We start from the raw sequence: 17,095 nt of genomic DNA on the forward strand, positions 1-17,095 counted from the left end.
TTTTCTTCATGATAAGATATCATATATAGATATTATGATTAAATAAGTTCTAATCTAGCTGCATTAAGTGTGCGCGCGTGAGGGATGAGTTCCCCGAGGCAGAGTCTCTCTCAGCCGGGAGCAGTTTCAATCTCTCCCCCTTAGATTGGGACATTCGCGCAACTCATAGAAGAGGCACCGACCACACAGAGAAATGGCAGTTTCTGAGTTTATAGTTATTAACATGATCTGCTTCTGTATTATTTGAACTTTAATAAAGCAATAACGCATTACATTTGACTGCATTTAAGATGTAACGCTGGGATGTTTCCTTTAAAGAGCTCCGCCTCCGCTTATTCCACAACGTTCTTCTGAATGTACTTTTTTTTTTTTTTAATCATTCCCTAATACTTTGGTATCTACATAAAATAAACTGTGAAAGTTTAAACTCACCTGCTTTAGTTGTTTGAATAAATCCGGGTGTCTTGTCTTTCATGTGCTTTATGGGTTTGGGTTTGATGTGTTCCCTCCTTTCGTCAGAAAATTGCGAAAGCAGTGTATACAAAAAGGTTTTTGCTGATCTATGATGTTTCCCTTTACATCAGCCTCAAATTACCTGGCTTTTTCCACTTTTCATTTTGACAAGATTCAGTTGAGGCTCCGCAGCAGCTTTGCTTGCCGCAATCTTTTGCTTGTTGTGAGCATTCGAAAGTTCCCGACTCTGCATGGGTACCGGGTAGACCCGATACTCTGTACCCCGGTACCTTCAGAAATTCTGGTATCGTAAATAATTTTTTGTTTGAGTACCGACTTGGTACCGGGGTACCGGTATTTTTGACAACACTACAAAGGAACTGACAAAACAGGCGGGAGAATTTGAAAACACCAGCCTGAGTCGGACATAAACTGCAGTGCTGCTCACTCTGTGAATTTCAGTGTGTGAGAGAGAGCGAGACAGAGCGAACAAACAGGGGTGCATGAAATTTAAAGGAGAATAAACGTTGGTAACAGCACGACTGAATTGCTAGTTCTTATCACTCAATAAACAACATTTCACCCAAAATTGATGATCTCACAAATCAAAACAGCGATCAGAGTTAAACATACAAGATTATACTCAAAACATCAAACATTCAGCATCAAATATACGATTTAGTTGTACAAGAAAAGTCAGTTTCTAAACTAAATCTGCCAAGATATCAAGCCTTACTTGGGAAATCCTGTGTGATTCCAGCAGGTTTGTCCGATTGAATTACTGCTGCATTGAGCGGTCAGGAGAAAACTATCTGGAATTGGTCCTTTGTCTTACACTCGTCAGCGAAAAGACGTGTCTCTGCTTTGTTCCTCGGGTCCGGTAACTGAGAGAAATGCAGGCGATGGTCAACGTTGATAGAAAACGTTTTGTTGACAAGATGACGTCATGGGCCTCTTTTGACCAATGGTGTGTGAGATTGGGTCCATGGGTGGGACTTCCCATCCAGCTGTGAAGCACACTGGGAAACAATAGTTCAATTTCTCACCATTGATCATGGAGTGGTGGTGGCTTAGTGGGCTAAAGCACTGAACTGTTAAGCAGAAGGTTGTCTGTTCGATACCCACAGCCACCACCATTGTGTCCATTGAGCAAGGCACTTAACTCCAGGTTGCTCTGAGGGGGATTGTCCCTGTAATAAGGGCACTGTAAGTCTTTTTGGATAAAAAGCGTCTGCCAAATGCATAAATGTAAATGATCATAGAACAAAGGGCCATGCGGTCTCCACTGCCATTTTGATTGGGCAAGGCCCTACACCTCTCAGAAATGCTGCCTGAGAGACCAGGCGTGGTGTAGCACTGGGTGTTTGATCTGCCTCCGGTGCTGGCAGTTCAATTGCCCAGTGGGGAATGCCCTGGCATGCTCCCAGATAGGCCTGCCACGCGAACAGCAGCCCTCGAGTGGCCCCAGCCCTGGCGCCAGCCAATTCTCCAGCACCACTCCCCACACATTATTCTATTAGAGCCAGACCAGGTGCTGCTCAGAGCCAGGGTCAGTAGGGAAAGCTAAGGGACCAAACTGAGTGTGTGAGTTCTGAATCTATTTCCAACTTGATAAACCTTGATTTTAGTTTCTATTTTAAGCTATTGTTTTCCAGGGACTGCACTCTCATTATTGGATTTGAGGCTGATTCTGACTGGCATGAGATCATGTTGTCATTTTTTTTTATGCTCACGGGTGGTCGAACTTTTGAAGATCATGAAAAAAGAAGGGAGGGCATATGTTATGGAAAGACACACACACACACACACACACACACACACACACACACACACACACACAGGTTTTTGTCACTCAAGTGTTTTTCCCTGACATTTTCAAGTGGATATTTGATCTTATTCTATTCTGGTGGGAATGGTACACAGACTGGGAACTTGATAACTAGTGTAATTGTAATGATCCATCATCCAACAAAGAGTAATTTGTAGAAACTGTTTATGCTGTTACAGAACCTAGGGTTCTATAGAGACCTAGTGGTTTTGTCTGCAGAAATAAGTCTGTAATGATTTGGAGTGAATGAATGGTGCTATTCCAAAACTGTGGAATGGGATAGAGGTGAAGGATGCTGGGCTGGTGGATAGGGGAGGGATGGAGAATTTGGATGGGCAGTATGGAGGTTAAAGGATTTGGAGAGGCATTAGGTTGATGATGGGTTGGGATATCTGAGCAGACTATAGAGGATTTGGAAAGACAGTGGGCCAGGCGATTGTGTTTCCAAATAACAGGCACCAAACCTGCAATGCTGAAATGTCAGTGGGATTTTATCTTTATAAACAATGTGAAAAATGTAAGTGTGATGCACTCAGAAGGCAGTGTGGAATATCTGTCTTCCAGGATAGTATGCTGCTGTAATCCCTTTTTTGTATCCTCTTATTTCCAGTGTGGTGGTGTGAAAGAATAATAGCATTTGTTATTGTGGGCTTTTGTTGAGTCTTGGTTAATATAGACAGAACTGCCATAAACTCTTTTCCATCTACTCTGCCATTCCTAATCCTTGATTTGCTTCTCCCTTAATTTTCATATAAATAATTTTTTTAAATTGTGCTATTGGCAGGAAATTGCCTCCTTTTATTTTTAGCTAGATTTTACACTTCATTATCTGTACCTCTCTCTGTCATAGGTTGTTATCGGCAGTACTAAGAACATCCGAGGTAGAATCTCGGGCTACACGAGCAAGCCTGACTGAGCTGCTTAGTCCTCAGATGGGCAAAGACATTGTTTGGTTTCTTCGACGCTGGGCCAAGACATATCTACTGGTGGACGAGAAGCTCTATGGCCAAGTGAGTTGCCACCACGAGGACATAGAGGGCATTGGGATCTGGGCATTCAAAATTAGGGAGAAAAGTTGAGGGAAAAAAAGTCAAGGAAATTTTCTTCAATTTCTGTGCTATGCTTTAAAATATTTCAAAGGCTTAATATTGTTCTTGGGTAGAGCAAAATGTAATAGGGCTGTCAACAGGGTGAAAAACTAAAATAAAATTTTTCACTGAAATATTATATAAAATTGTTGGTACCACTGTGTTTTTCATTAAATACAGTTGTTTGTACATACCTAATGCTTATGCAGTGAGATGCTGATAAGAGAGCAACACATTGTCAAGACACAACCTCCACCTTAGGGCCGTTCACTTCGAATGTAGCTGTTTTTTTATATTCAAGCATGTGTCCGAAGGACATTTTTTACCATTGCGCTGCATCTCGCCCTTGTGCTGGAGCACTACTTTTAAAAAACAATTCTCAAATCACACGAGAAATGAGCGATCGTGAGATTTTATCAGAAAGAAATGGTTACGATCAGCTTGCTGTCCAAAAGTTGTCTTCTAACTGATTTTATCTGAAAAACGAGAAGAAATTAAAAAAGAAAATATGCTAGCAACAATGTTGGGAAATAAGCTAGGAAGAAGCTATCTGTTAAATAAACGGTAAATAAAAGAGCAGTAATGTCAAAAGTTTACAGACTATATATTAATTTGTTAAAAATTCTTGTTCATTTATTATAATAAAACATAATTATGTTACATTCTTGTACATAAAGATGCATGTTAAGATGTGATTGGCTGGAGCAGTTGGTCCTTGTTGCATCGCTCACAGTACAAGATCATGTGGCGATAATATCAAGCATGGCATGAAAATATCCCAATGTCTGTGACTACTCAAGACTGGCTCAGATCACATGGCTGAACTGCTCTTATGATGAGCATTACCCACCGTATCGAGCACCAATTTGGCAGTGATCCGTCGTTTTTGTCGCAGAACTCTGAAGACCCGCGACAGCAAAATCAGACCAAAATTTGTGTAGTGAAAGCGTGGTTTTACTGTCTCGAGATGAATCGATTACAGTATGTTGTATCCTTCCTCATTATGTAAGTCACATTAGATCAAAGCATTGAACAAATGTAATGTAATCCAAAATTAATTTTAGCATTTGAATGTGCATTTTTTTAAAAATTCAATGAATATTCAAATTTTAATTTGACTTAAAATGTACTTGCAAGCCACTGTGATTACTGATATATGTGAGTGTGTTGTTCTTTTCAATTAATCAGTCAAACACTGATTAGTCACAAATAGGTCTGAATGGTTCAGTGGCAAATCGGGCCAAATTTAAATGATTTTTAAACATCCTCCTCCAATAAGTAGACAACTGAAACGGTCATGGAGAGAGTAATGAAGTTTATGAACCCTGTAAATTTAAGTTGGTCAGTGTGTCAAATGTGAGCTGGCAAATATGTCTGATTGAAGCCTTTTGAGAGAGCTCTTTTGGTTGTGTTCAAAAACCATGTATGAAAACCTGGCATGCGGCCTAGACATTATTTACATGACATTTTATGGCTTCTGTCTCTTCTCTGTGTTTCTCCTCTCTGTCTGTATTTTGCAGATCAGTGTGCCCCTCATCACAGCATTTGGGGCAGACACAGAGGGGGCGCAGTGGATTGTGGGATATCTGTTGGAGAAGGTGATCAATAATCTGTCGGTATGGAGCTCTGAGCCAGAGCTGGCTAACGACACGGTGGAGCTGCTGGTGACTCTGGTGGAGAAGAGAGAGAGGTTTGTGTCTGAATGTGAATATATGGATGCAGTAGTGCTTATGTAGGGATCAATGAGGGCAAAATATGTGACTAATTAGCCAGAAGCTGCACAGGACAGCTGCTCACTGACAAGAACAAGGGAGTGAGTGCTTTGTGATGATGTCTTCAGGATGACCTAGTTGATAAAAGACCAAATGTAGTTAATGTGCTCATCTGCTAGTGGAATTATTGCATTGTGTTTGAAAGTGATTTAGAACATTTTGAAACTTGGCAAAGTAAATTGATATGTGCTTCATCAGTGCAAACCTTTTTACGTAGAAATATATTTACATTAAATAGTTTCTGTTATCATTTACTTAACCTCATGGTGTTCCATAACCTGTAGCAATGTCTTTTGTGGTGTACTAAAGGAGATTTTTTGATGAGTGTTCATGGTGCTCTTCCATTTGAAAAGTGACCGAGGGTTGTCAAACTCCAAAAGAATCAAAGAAGCACCATAAAAGTAATAAAATTGCTCATGGGCTGTATAGAAAATTCTTCTGAAGAAATAAAAATGTGTGTCACTATATACAGAAAATCTTGCACTTCGCCATAGGCCTCAGATCTCATGCATGTTTCTGCTTATTTAACCTTGCCATGTGAAAACAAATGCAAGGTTTGATGTTAGTGTCGGTATAGAGCAAAACAGTCAAGTTCTGGAAGTAAAAATAATCCATTAATTTATCCCATAGATGAATTGATATTCAAAGATAACTTAAACCTTTAAATACAGACCTACCTTGAGCTCCGGGGTTGTTCATTGACGTCATATGTTTCCGTTGAAGCTATCCGTCTGCGTTAAAAATAGTGTTTGACAGCAGAATTCATGGTAAACATCTGCATTACCCATGGTCCAGCAAAGAAAGCTTCACCAATCAGAGAACCGCTGCCAACAAAGCCTGTGAAACGTGCCTCAGAGTGACCGCCCACTCCTGTTTGTACATAACGTAGTATTTTCCAATAAACTTCAAATATACTGTTTCCATACTCATAATCAACAACCTATAATCAATAGTTTTATACTGAAAATTTCAGTAGTTTTTTATTCAATAAAATAATTCGCAATTCACAGGATTGTAGTCCATGCCCTCATGAAAGATGGTATATATTGCAGCCGTGAACCACAAGGGAGACCAACCAAAAAAAAATTGTGGAAAATGACTTATTGCATGACACTATGGGAAAACTGTTATGATGAAAAATTTAACAAGTTCCAAGACACCAATATCAAACGACGACAGCTCATTCATGCCTGCAAAGTAGAGCTGTACGTGGTAAAAGATGGTGCAGTTTATGCTGCGATGCTTTAAAATAATGGTGCCTCGAACAATCGGAGAGTGGACACTTAAATAAGCCAAACCCCATCAAGGCCAGGTATTCGAAATCATCCTTGTTACCTGCTGAAATGACTGGAAAAAACTAAAATTGAGAAGAGGAAAACAAAACTGGGAAAACACAGATCCATGACAGTAAACAACCTTGTACCTTTTTCTTTGAATCTGATTTTCAAATCAGATTCAAAAACAAAGTTTGTGGTGTTGTTTGTGATGGGATAATTAAATTGGGAAAATACTTCTGGAACCCAGACGACTGAATAAGTGGGCGGGCTCTATTGCTGTCTATTGGTTCTTGCATGTTCTCTAACCGCAACTCAGTTGAATGTCATACATGTTTGAAATTACACAAGGGTGATTTTCATGGTGACCAGGGCTGTGCAAAATTCTGAATTTTAGAATTAACTCCCCTTTCAATTCATGAGTTGGAATTTGAATTGAATTGGCCACACTCAATTGGAATTGGAATTACAGGATGTCGAAATTTACTGAATTGAAATAAAAACAAAAATCACTCTACACAATTGCATTAGTCCAAGACGTTAGACAAATCACTTCTCTCTTTAAAAAAAAAAATAATAAACATGCTGCCGTGTAGTTGTATTAGAAACTCTACATTGAGATTCATTACTTGTATTCCATAAAGTTGCTAAGCCCAGAAAACTATAATAATAAAGTAAAACTTTTTTTTGTTTGTTTTTTCAGCATTGATAAAAATGATCTACTGAATGATTTTGATCTGCTAATTTTTATATAATGTTTCTGGAAATGCCCCATTTGTTATGCATATAATAATATGATAACATGTTTCATGTTATACTGAAAAATCAAAAGTAAAGTCATATGAATTCTTTTGGATTTCATTCCATTTTAATTCTACTTCCTTAAATTCAAATTGCAATTATATATCCTTTTGCTACCTCAGTTCTAGTTCACTCCAAATTCAGCAATTTAATTTGAACTGAATTGGCATTCTTCATTGAATTGTGAATGGTGCTCAACCCCTGATGGTGACCGATTTTGGATGAACTATTCATTTAGCTGTTTACTGCAATAAAAACCACACACCTTGATCTAAACCTTAGTCGTCTCTTTTTTGAAAATTAAACTCTTATCTATCCGTACTTCAGGGCGAACATCGTTGTTCAGTGTGAAAACTGGTGGAGCTTGGCCAAGCAGTTTGCCAGTCGCAGTCCTCCCTTGCATATGCTGTCCAGCACTGTCCAGCGGACACTGATGAAGGCCCTGGTCCTGGGGGGCTTTGCTCACATGGATTCTGATACCAAACAACAATACTGGGCTGAGGTCCGTAAAACATTAGCTTAAACACATTTGTTAACTAAAGATTTTTTGTTGAGTGCACAAATTAAAGCAGGGAGGAAAAAAATTGGCCTTTTTTGGTTTCTGCTTCATGCTTAAAACAGTTAATGAAACATTGTTACGCCTTGTTAATTCCTTTCACTATTTTTGTGTGTCTCTGCCGCAGGTGCTGCACCCTCTCCAGCAGCGGTTCCTCAACCTCATTAACCAGGAGAACTTTGCTCAGATCTGTCAAGAGCAGGCTGTAAAGCAGGAAATCGTGGCCACACTGGAGGCACTGTGCGGCATTGCTGAAGCAACGCAGATAGACAATGTGGCATCTCTCTTCAGCTTTCTCATGGACTTCCTGTCCAGTTGCATTGGCCTGATGGAGGTCTATAGAAACTCATCAGAAACGGTCAACCTCATCATAGAGGTGTTTGTGGAAGTGGCACACAAACAAATCTGCTACCTGGGAGAGGTGAGACATATTGTCAAAAGAGGACAGATGCACTCATACACAAGCATGTACTTCAAGTCTCGATCAGCACTTATAAATACTATACTTTTTTTTTTAAATGTACTAGAAAGCTTCACAATTTTGTGTGCTTTATCTGAAATTTCATGTGCTACATCTAATTACAATTTTTAAGTTAGATTTCTCATTGAAATTACTCCCCCTTTTTCTTCACAGACTAAGTCAATGAAACTGTATGAGGTTTGCTTGACGCTGCTGCAGGTCTACTCAAAGAACAATCTTGGTCGTAAGAGATTAGACGTTGCCGCAGAAGAGGACCAGTACCAAGATCTTCTACTCATCATGGAGCTGCTCACCAACTTGCTCTCCAAAGAGTTCATTGACTTCAGCGACACTGGTAGGTTCATGTTATTTTGTGTCATTTAAAGTTGCACTAAGTTTTTGCTCATTAAAAAAGGAATATGTTGAAAGTGTTTTACATTCACATGAGAAAAAGACTCCAGTCATATCAGAAAACCAATAAAAGCTGTTAAATTTTTCATGTAGCTAGTCGCTCCCTCAAGTGTACTGCCATAGATTTTATTCACGCTAGTGCCATCTTTGATTTTTAATGGTAATGACAACGAGGCTGTGAGGGATAGACTTACCATCTCTTCAATGTACTGCAGTTTAAAGTGTTTTTGGATTGTTCCGTGGAAAAAACATTTATAAAATATCTGTCCAAGAACATTCAATATACAAATAACTCAAGACTTGTGGAAAATCAGATGTGATCAAGGAGCTTTTATACAGCTTTATACAATTTGTGCATTAAAGAGATGATGGTGCAACATCAGATGGCAAGCACACACCAATATTCAGCCGCAAAAGACCTCGCAAGTCATGGCTTCACGGTCATTGTCCTGCATTTCATAAAAGTATGGCCATTATAGGGATGTATTTATTATGAGACACGTAAAAATAATCAGACTAAAAGTTACAAAACCGAAGGTAAACAAACATATTCGTTATAAAACGGCAGCATTTAGTTAAAAAAAACTTTCAGGATCCTGGATGACATGTGTCAGTATAGACTCCATAACCACAAGGACCACTGAGATCGATGATACGAGTAAGAGCCAGCTAAAACTTATTAAGTGCACCTTTAAATTATGCACCCTCTATCAGTCATCACGGCACATGTGTTGTAATTAAAGAGGGCTTCTTTATGAGAGATAAACACTAATTGTGTTTGTGTGCAGATGAGGTATTCCGCGGGCAAGAGCAGAGTTCTGGTGCTGGACGGGCCGTATCGGCTGCCGATGTTGTGCTGTTTGGTGTCAATATTGTGCTGCCCCTCATGTCTCAGGACTTACTTAAGGTAAGATTTGACTTGAATGCTTTTGTCCTGCATTCTGCTCAGACATCCCTGATTTAGAAGTTTTCAAGTCAGTTTTTAACAGCAAGATCTCTTTGTTAATACAAAGCATGTGTTTTAGCTTATGCTTGGAGTAAAAGTTGTGCTACTATTTTGAAATGCTCTGTTCCTCTGTCCTTTGTACCCAGTTCCCCTCTCTGTGTAACCAGTATTATAAGCTTATCACCTTCATCTGTGAGATTTTCCCAGAGAAGATCCCTCAGCTGCCAGAGGAGCTCTTCAAGAGTCTAATGTGCTCTTTGGAGCTGGGCATGACTTCGTATCCTTGCTCGCTGTGTGTGTATACAGACAACAGTTTGTGTTTTCACTATGTTTTCAAGTTAATTAATTTGAAGAATATGTTTGCATGTTGTACAAAATTTCACCTAGACCTCCATATAGTTTTTTTGCCTCAAGATTTTAAATTCATTGAATCTTGTCTTTAATTAAATTATTTTAGTTGTCCAGTGTTTTCCTTGACACACACTGCAGGATGAGCTCAGAGATCAGTCAGCTGTGTCTTGAGGCTCTGTCCCCATTGGCTGAGCAATGTGCCAAGACACAAGACAAGGACACACCCCTTTTTATTGCCACACGACATTTCCTTAAGGTGAGTTACATGTCTAAACTACTGGTCAAACAATTTTTTTTTTTTTAAATGCTGATGTTAATATCTAAAGACTAGCACCCAAATGTGCTTTGTCCATGTCTTTTGCCACTCATAACAGAGTAACAGCTGCAGTCGCAGCAATGTTTATATAAATCTGTCACGTGTCTCTTAGAACGGGAGGGTGCATGTTTCCGTGGAAGTTTGCGATAGGATTGACTTGACAGTAGGGTAGTTTGTGATCATCAGTCATTTAGTGTGCAGTGCCCAGTTTTATCGGCAGCTACAGTGCATTCAATAAATATTTAGACCCCTTAATTTTTTTACATTTTATGTTGAAGCCTTATGCTAAAATGCTTTCATATAATTTTTAAATCAATCAACAATCCATACCACATAATGACAAAAACTGATTTTTGATAACTTTGCAAATTTATAAAAAAATAAAACTGAGAAGTCACGTGACGCCATGTAAGAATCAGACATGTGAACAGTGAGCTCTACACACATTGATGGTTTTAAAGGGGTCATGAATTGGAAAATCAAACTTACCATGATATCTTGACATATAAGAGTTAATAGCACTATAAAAACTTACTGTAAATTTCAGAACCGAAAACAACTTCGTTAGTCCAAAAAAAGGCTTTATTGAAACTAAGGCACCAAAATGGCTTGTGCTCTACTTCCTCCTCAATAATACGACATAGTGAGGTATTTCATCTGCACAGGCCAGCCTCCGCATTAACAGATTAACGCCTACTTTATCGTGGACACTGCTAAGGACCGTCCACCGGTGTTGCCGTTAGTGTAGAGCGGTGAGATTATTTTTGGAGCAACAGGTGTCACGATGGCCACGATTATGTCAAGTCATTGCATTGTCAGATTGTGGGAAACTAGATCTCTTGCATTTGCTTCGCAAAGATCCCAACATTAAGAGAGTGGATGTTTTTTTCAAATGAAGTCCCGGATTGCATTTGTATGAACGTGTTTGTTTGCTCGCTTCATTTTACCGATGATTCTTTCATAAACAAGACACAGTTCGAAGCAGGCTTTGCGGAGAGACTTAAATTAAAAGTTGATGCAGTGCCAACTATATTTGACCCGACAGTGATGTCGCAACAAACAAGTGTGAGTATACATGTTAATTGTTTTGCTTCATATGTTACAGACTGATATATGTGTTCTGAGTATTTGATTTGATCCTAGTGATTTTAGACGCTTGTGTATTAGTATTAATGCACAGGGATCTCTAAGCAGCATATATTTTCTTGTTCTGTTTGCATGATGGCGCAGTTGCCACTGATGCACCTAAAGAGTATTGCTATCAATATATTTAGACAATCTCTTTCCTTTTTAATGAAATCATGACTCATTGTAATGAACAACGTATGCTTTTGTCTCAACACTGAATATACACTCACCTAAAGGATTATTAGGAACACCATACTAATACTGTGTTTGACCCCCTTTCGCCTTCAGAACTGCCTTAATTCTACGTGGCATTGATTCAACAAGGTGCTGAAAGCATTCTTTAGAAATGTTGGCCCATATTGATACAGTGAGGAAAATAAGTATTTGAACACCCTGCTATTTTGCAAGTTCTCCCACTTGGAAATCATGGAGGGGTCTGAAATTGTCATCGTAGGTGCATGTCCACTGTGAGAGACATAATCTAAAAAAAAAAATCCAGAAATCACAATATATGATTTTTTAACTATTTATTTGTATGATACAGCTGCAAATAAGTATTTGAACACCTGTCTATCAGCTAGAATTCTGACCCTCAAAGACCTGTTAGTCTGCCTTTAAAATGTCCACCTCCACTCCATTTATTATCCTAAATTAGATGCACCTGTTTGAGGTCGTTAGCTGCATAAAGACACCTGTCCACCCCATACAATCAGTAAGAATCCAACTACTAACATGGCCAAGACCAAAGAGCTGTCCAAAGACACTAGAGACAAAATTGTACACCTCCACAAGGCTGGAAAGGGCTACGGGAAATTGCCAAGCAGCTTGGTGAAAAAAGGTCCACTGTTGGAGCAATCATTAGAAAATGGAAGAAGCTAAACATGACTGTCAATCTCCCTCGGACTGGGGCTCCATGCAAGATCTCACCTCGTGGGGTCTCAATGATCCTAAGAAAGGTGAGAAATCAGCCCAGAACTACACGGGAGGAGCTGGTCAATGACCTGAAAAGAGCTGGGACCACCGTTTCCAAGGTTACTGTTGGTAATACACTAAGACGTCATGGTTTGAAATCATGCATGGCACGGAAGGTTCCCCTGCTTAAACCAGCACATGTCAAGGCCCGTCTTAAGTTTGCCAATGACCATTTGGATGATCCAGAGGAGTCATGGGTGAAAGTCATGTGGTCAGATGAGACAAAAATAGAACTTTTTGGTCATAATTCCACTAACCGTGTTTGGAGGAAGAAGAATGATGAGTACCATCCCAAGAACACCATCCCTACTGTGAAGCATGGGGGTGGTAGCATCATGCTTTGGGGGTGTTTTTCTGCACATGGGACAGGGCTGACTGCACTGTATTAAGGAGAGGATGACAGGGGCCATGTATTGCGAGATTTTGGGGAACAACCTCCTTCCCTCAGTTAGAGCATTGAAGATGGGTCGAGGCTGGGTCTTCCAACATGACAATGACCCGAAGCACACAGCCAGGATAACCAAGGAGTGGCTCTATAAGAAGCATATCAAGGTTCTGGCGTGGCCTAGCCAGTCTCCAGACCTAAACCCAATAGAGAATCTTTGGAGGGAGCTCAAACTCCGTGTTTCTCAGCGACAGCCCAGAAACCTGACTGATCTAGAGAAGATCTGTGTGGAGGAGTGGGCCAAAATCCCTCCTGCAGTGTGTGCAAACCTGGTGAAAAACTACAGGAAACGTTTGACCTCTGTAATTGCAAACAAAGGCTACTGTACCAAATATTAACACTGATTTTCTCAGGTGTTCAAATACTTATTTGCAGCTGTATCATACAAATAAATAGTTAAAAAATCATACATTGTGATTTCTGGATTTTTTTTTTAGATTATGTCTCTCACAGTGGACATGCACCTACGATGACAATTTCAGACCCCTCCATGATTTCCAAGTGGGAGAACTTGCAAAATAGAAGGGTGTTCAAATACTTATTTTCCTCACTGTAGGATAGCATCTTGCAGTTGATGGAGATTTGTGGGATGCACATCCAGGGCACGAAGCTCCCGTTCCACCACATCCCAAAGATGCTCTATTGGGTTGAGATCTGGTGACTGTGGGGGCCATTTTAGTACAGTGAACTCATTGTCATGTTCAAGAAACCAATTTGAAATGATTCGAGCTTTGTGACATGGTGCATTATCCTGCTGGAAGTAGCCATCAGAGGATGGGTACATGGTAGCCATAAAGGGATGGACATGGTGAGAAACAATGCTCAGGTAGGCCGTGGCATTTAAACGATGCCCAATTGGCACTAAGGGGCCTAAAGTGTGCCAAGAATACATCCCCCACACCATTACACCACCACCACCAGCCTGCACAGTGGTAACAAGGCATGATGGATCCATGTTCTCATTCTGTTTACGCCAAATTCTGACTCTACCATCTGAATGTCTCAACAGAAATCGGACCAGGCAACATTTTTCCAGTCTTCAACTGTCCAATTTTGGTGAGCTCTTGCAAATTGTAGCCTCTTTTTCCTATTTGGAGTGGAGATGAGTGGTGCCCGGTGGGGTCTTCTGCTGTTGTAGCCCATCCGCCTCAAGGTTGTGCGTGTTGTGGCTTCACAAATGCTTTGCTGCATACCTCGGTTGTAGCGAGTGGTTATTTCAGGCAAAGTTGCTCTTCTATCAGCTTGAATCAGTCGGCCCATTCTCCTCTGACCTCTAGCATCAACAAGGCATTTTCGCCCACAGGACTGCCGCATACTGGATGTTTTTCCCTTTTCACACCATTATTTGTAAACCCTAGAAATGGTTGTGCATGAAAATCCCAGTAACTGAGCAGATTGTGAAATACTCAGACCGGCCCGTCTGGCACCAACAACCATGCCACGCTCAAAATTGCTTAAATCACCTTTCTTTCCCATTCTGACATTCAGTTTGGAGTTCAGGAAATTGTCTTGACCAGGACCACACCCCTAAATGCATTGAAGCAACTGCCATGTGATTGGTTGATTAGATAATTGCATTAATGAGAAACTGAACAGGTGTTCCTAATAATCCTTTAGGTGAGTGTATGATGAAAGATGATTATATGACAAACAACAGTGCGACAAACACCAGTGAATGTATCCTGTATATGTTTACATGTTACACAGTAAGTATCCTTTCACAGTTATAACTGATAGCACTATGTATTTACACCTTATTTGGTACTGTCATATGTTACTCAGCATTTGTAAAACATGGAAATGTTTCACCTTTGGAAAATGCCCCAACTATGTGACAAGATACACACCGTTGTGTAACGTCTTGATTTAAACAAGAGTAAAATTAATTCCTATTACACAAATAGACACGTAATTTACAGTTATTACTTGCAAGCTGTCACAGACTGCAGTATTAGTGGTGTTTGTGGAGGGGCTTAATTCAGGATCAGAATCTGGTTCAAACATGTATGGATGAATTTTCCGGTTGTCATTTTATTTTTTTTAACCATCCAAATTTTTCCAAACAGCCCCACATGCACACAATGGCAGGGGTGTTTACACTTATCCACATGTTAAGATGTTACCCAATCACAGCAGTGGGCGTTTACACGGAAGTCTTCAAGAATACATGCCCCAAAAAACGGAGCATTTGAATCAGAGGCACAAAAACTGGATAGAAAATGGCCAATTATTCCTATATTATGACTACTGTTAATGAAGAAATCACACTAGCATTATAAGTGGACCCCAAGCAACATTATAATAAAAATCCAATTCATGACACCTTTAATACTTTTAATGCCATAAACCGATGAGATTCGATACACTGTTCCATAACTGTTCTAATAGGACAGTATGTCAAAGAATTCAAAATGCTTGGGCTCTGGAGACATTAAAAGACACTTACGTGCTCAAGCTGACACCCTAGAGCAGGTGCAGGAAATGCGGCGAGAGATGCTGAACATATCGGCAATGCTGAAGTTCCTGGATTGGCTCTTCCCGAATCTGCTCGACATACCAGGCCATAAACTGGAATTCTGCTTGGCGATCCGAGGAGGGAGATAGGCCCCAAACAATTCTGTCCAAATTTCTGAGATTGACATTTAGACTAGGGATTTGACATTGACATTTATGCATTTGGCAGTCGCTTTTATCCAAAGCGACTTACAGTCCCAGTAATAAGTGCACTTAGCACAGGGACAATCCCCCCAGAGCAACCTGGAGTTAAGTGCCTTGCTCAAGGACACAATGGTGGTGGACGTGGGGTTAGAACCTGTGACCTTCTGATTAACAGCCCTGTGCTTTAGCCACTACGCCACTACCATTTACTTGTTTCCAGACTTTGCGAATTCGATGAGAGAAATGTGATCGATTCATGGAATGCAAGAAACTTTAAGATCAATGGCACTGAATATTTTGCACTGATATTGCCAACCAAAAAAGGATGGCCTTAAAACATTCAAATGCCCACTGCAAGCGATGTCCTTTATAAAGTCAATGGAGTAAGTCATAACATCTTGTTGTACTCATGTTGTGAGCCTGAGTGGGTCAGCTCACTGAACATTCGCTTGACTGTTTGAGGAATCTGCGCTGAGGAATCTTGGTGCTGTTCCGGAGTTTTTTGTTTTTTGTAGTAGAGTAACACCTTCAGGACAGATTATGGATGAATCTACATGCTCTTTGTGCTTATTCTGCCTGTTGGCTGGAGTTTGTTTGATAGATTATCTTTTCCTGTTTAATTCTGTCTCACAAATTTGTATAGAAACCCCAGACTTGAGCAATCCGATGGCAAGGTTGTCGTGGGAGTTCTCGTAGGTGTGCATGGACTGTTTGAGTCTGAAGGGACGGACACCTCACGAGATGATTGGAGATAATTTGCAGAATTCCCACAGATGACATTATTCTTGCATAAGAATAAAAGAGTTTTCAGTCTAATGAAACCGAGAAATAAAGAGTAAAAACTCTTTAATTGCGCTTGTTTCACATGACAGGCATTTAATTTTTTTTGCTTAATTGATTTCGCTTTAAAAATGTTTATTCATTTATTGAAACACAAAAAACATAAGATTTTTCTAATTTGAAATCGCACTTTCAAGCTATAAAACATCGTATTTAATCACCTCCCTGAATCCAAACATTTACCACTTCCAATGGCTCCATTTGCATCACGGAATCTGCAATGCATGCCAACCGTGAGGAAATATATTGAATTAACTCGCAGCACCTCCAGAGATGATCTGAGATCATTTTCAGCATTTTCATAGACAACATTATTCTTGCAAACCATTTTCAGATGAATGAAACCGAGAAAAAAAAAGAGTGAAAACTCTTGAATTGCGCTGCATGCAGACATGTGCTTGATCCACGAGACAGGCTTGTGCTGCACGCATCTGAACAAACAGCAAATCAGACACAAGCGTTGATTTCTTTTCTTTTGTCTGCTCTTAAAAATATAATAAAATGTGTTTCTTCAAGCGCATGTCTTTGTGACTAACAGCATTACTGGTCATGTGTTACTCCGAGACTTTTCGCCCGCCTGTTGCAGGTTGATGAGCAAAAGTTCCCATGCACGAAATACATTTGGCAAGGAACTTATGAACTGGATTCAACCTCGTCGCATTTGGCGGGTGGCAGGTGCTAGTTTCACACCCTGTCCACTGTTTAATAAGTCTTGTAAGTTGCGAGGTGGGGCCTCCATGGATCGGACTTGTTGGTCCAGCACATCCCTTAGATGCTCAATTGGATTGAGATCTGG

The 17,095-nt window shown here is 40.1% G+C and overlaps 1 protein-coding gene across 2 annotated transcripts in view; it reads left to right on the top strand.

Moving 5' to 3' along the window:
• Positions 1–17,095, top strand: part of LOC127658640 (exportin-4-like) — a 66,553-nt gene that overhangs the window by 44,942 nt on the left and 4,516 nt on the right. For both annotated transcript variants that reach the window (XM_052148021.1, XM_052148020.1), the window contains exons 14-21: positions 3,132–3,291; positions 4,890–5,059; positions 7,544–7,718; positions 7,900–8,193; positions 8,407–8,587; positions 9,432–9,550; positions 9,736–9,866; positions 10,079–10,196. In XM_052148021.1, coding sequence (XP_052003981.1) covers positions 3,132–3,291; positions 4,890–5,059; positions 7,544–7,718; positions 7,900–8,193; positions 8,407–8,587; positions 9,432–9,550; positions 9,736–9,866; positions 10,079–10,196 — 1,348 coding nt within the window. The remainder of the gene's footprint in view (positions 1–3,131; positions 3,292–4,889; positions 5,060–7,543; positions 7,719–7,899; positions 8,194–8,406; positions 8,588–9,431; positions 9,551–9,735; positions 9,867–10,078; positions 10,197–17,095) is intronic.

Source organism: Xyrauchen texanus, chromosome 18 (genome assembly GCF_025860055.1).
Source record: "Xyrauchen texanus isolate HMW12.3.18 chromosome 18, RBS_HiC_50CHRs, whole genome shotgun sequence".
Taxonomy (NCBI): domain Eukaryota; kingdom Metazoa; phylum Chordata; class Actinopteri; order Cypriniformes; family Catostomidae; genus Xyrauchen; species Xyrauchen texanus.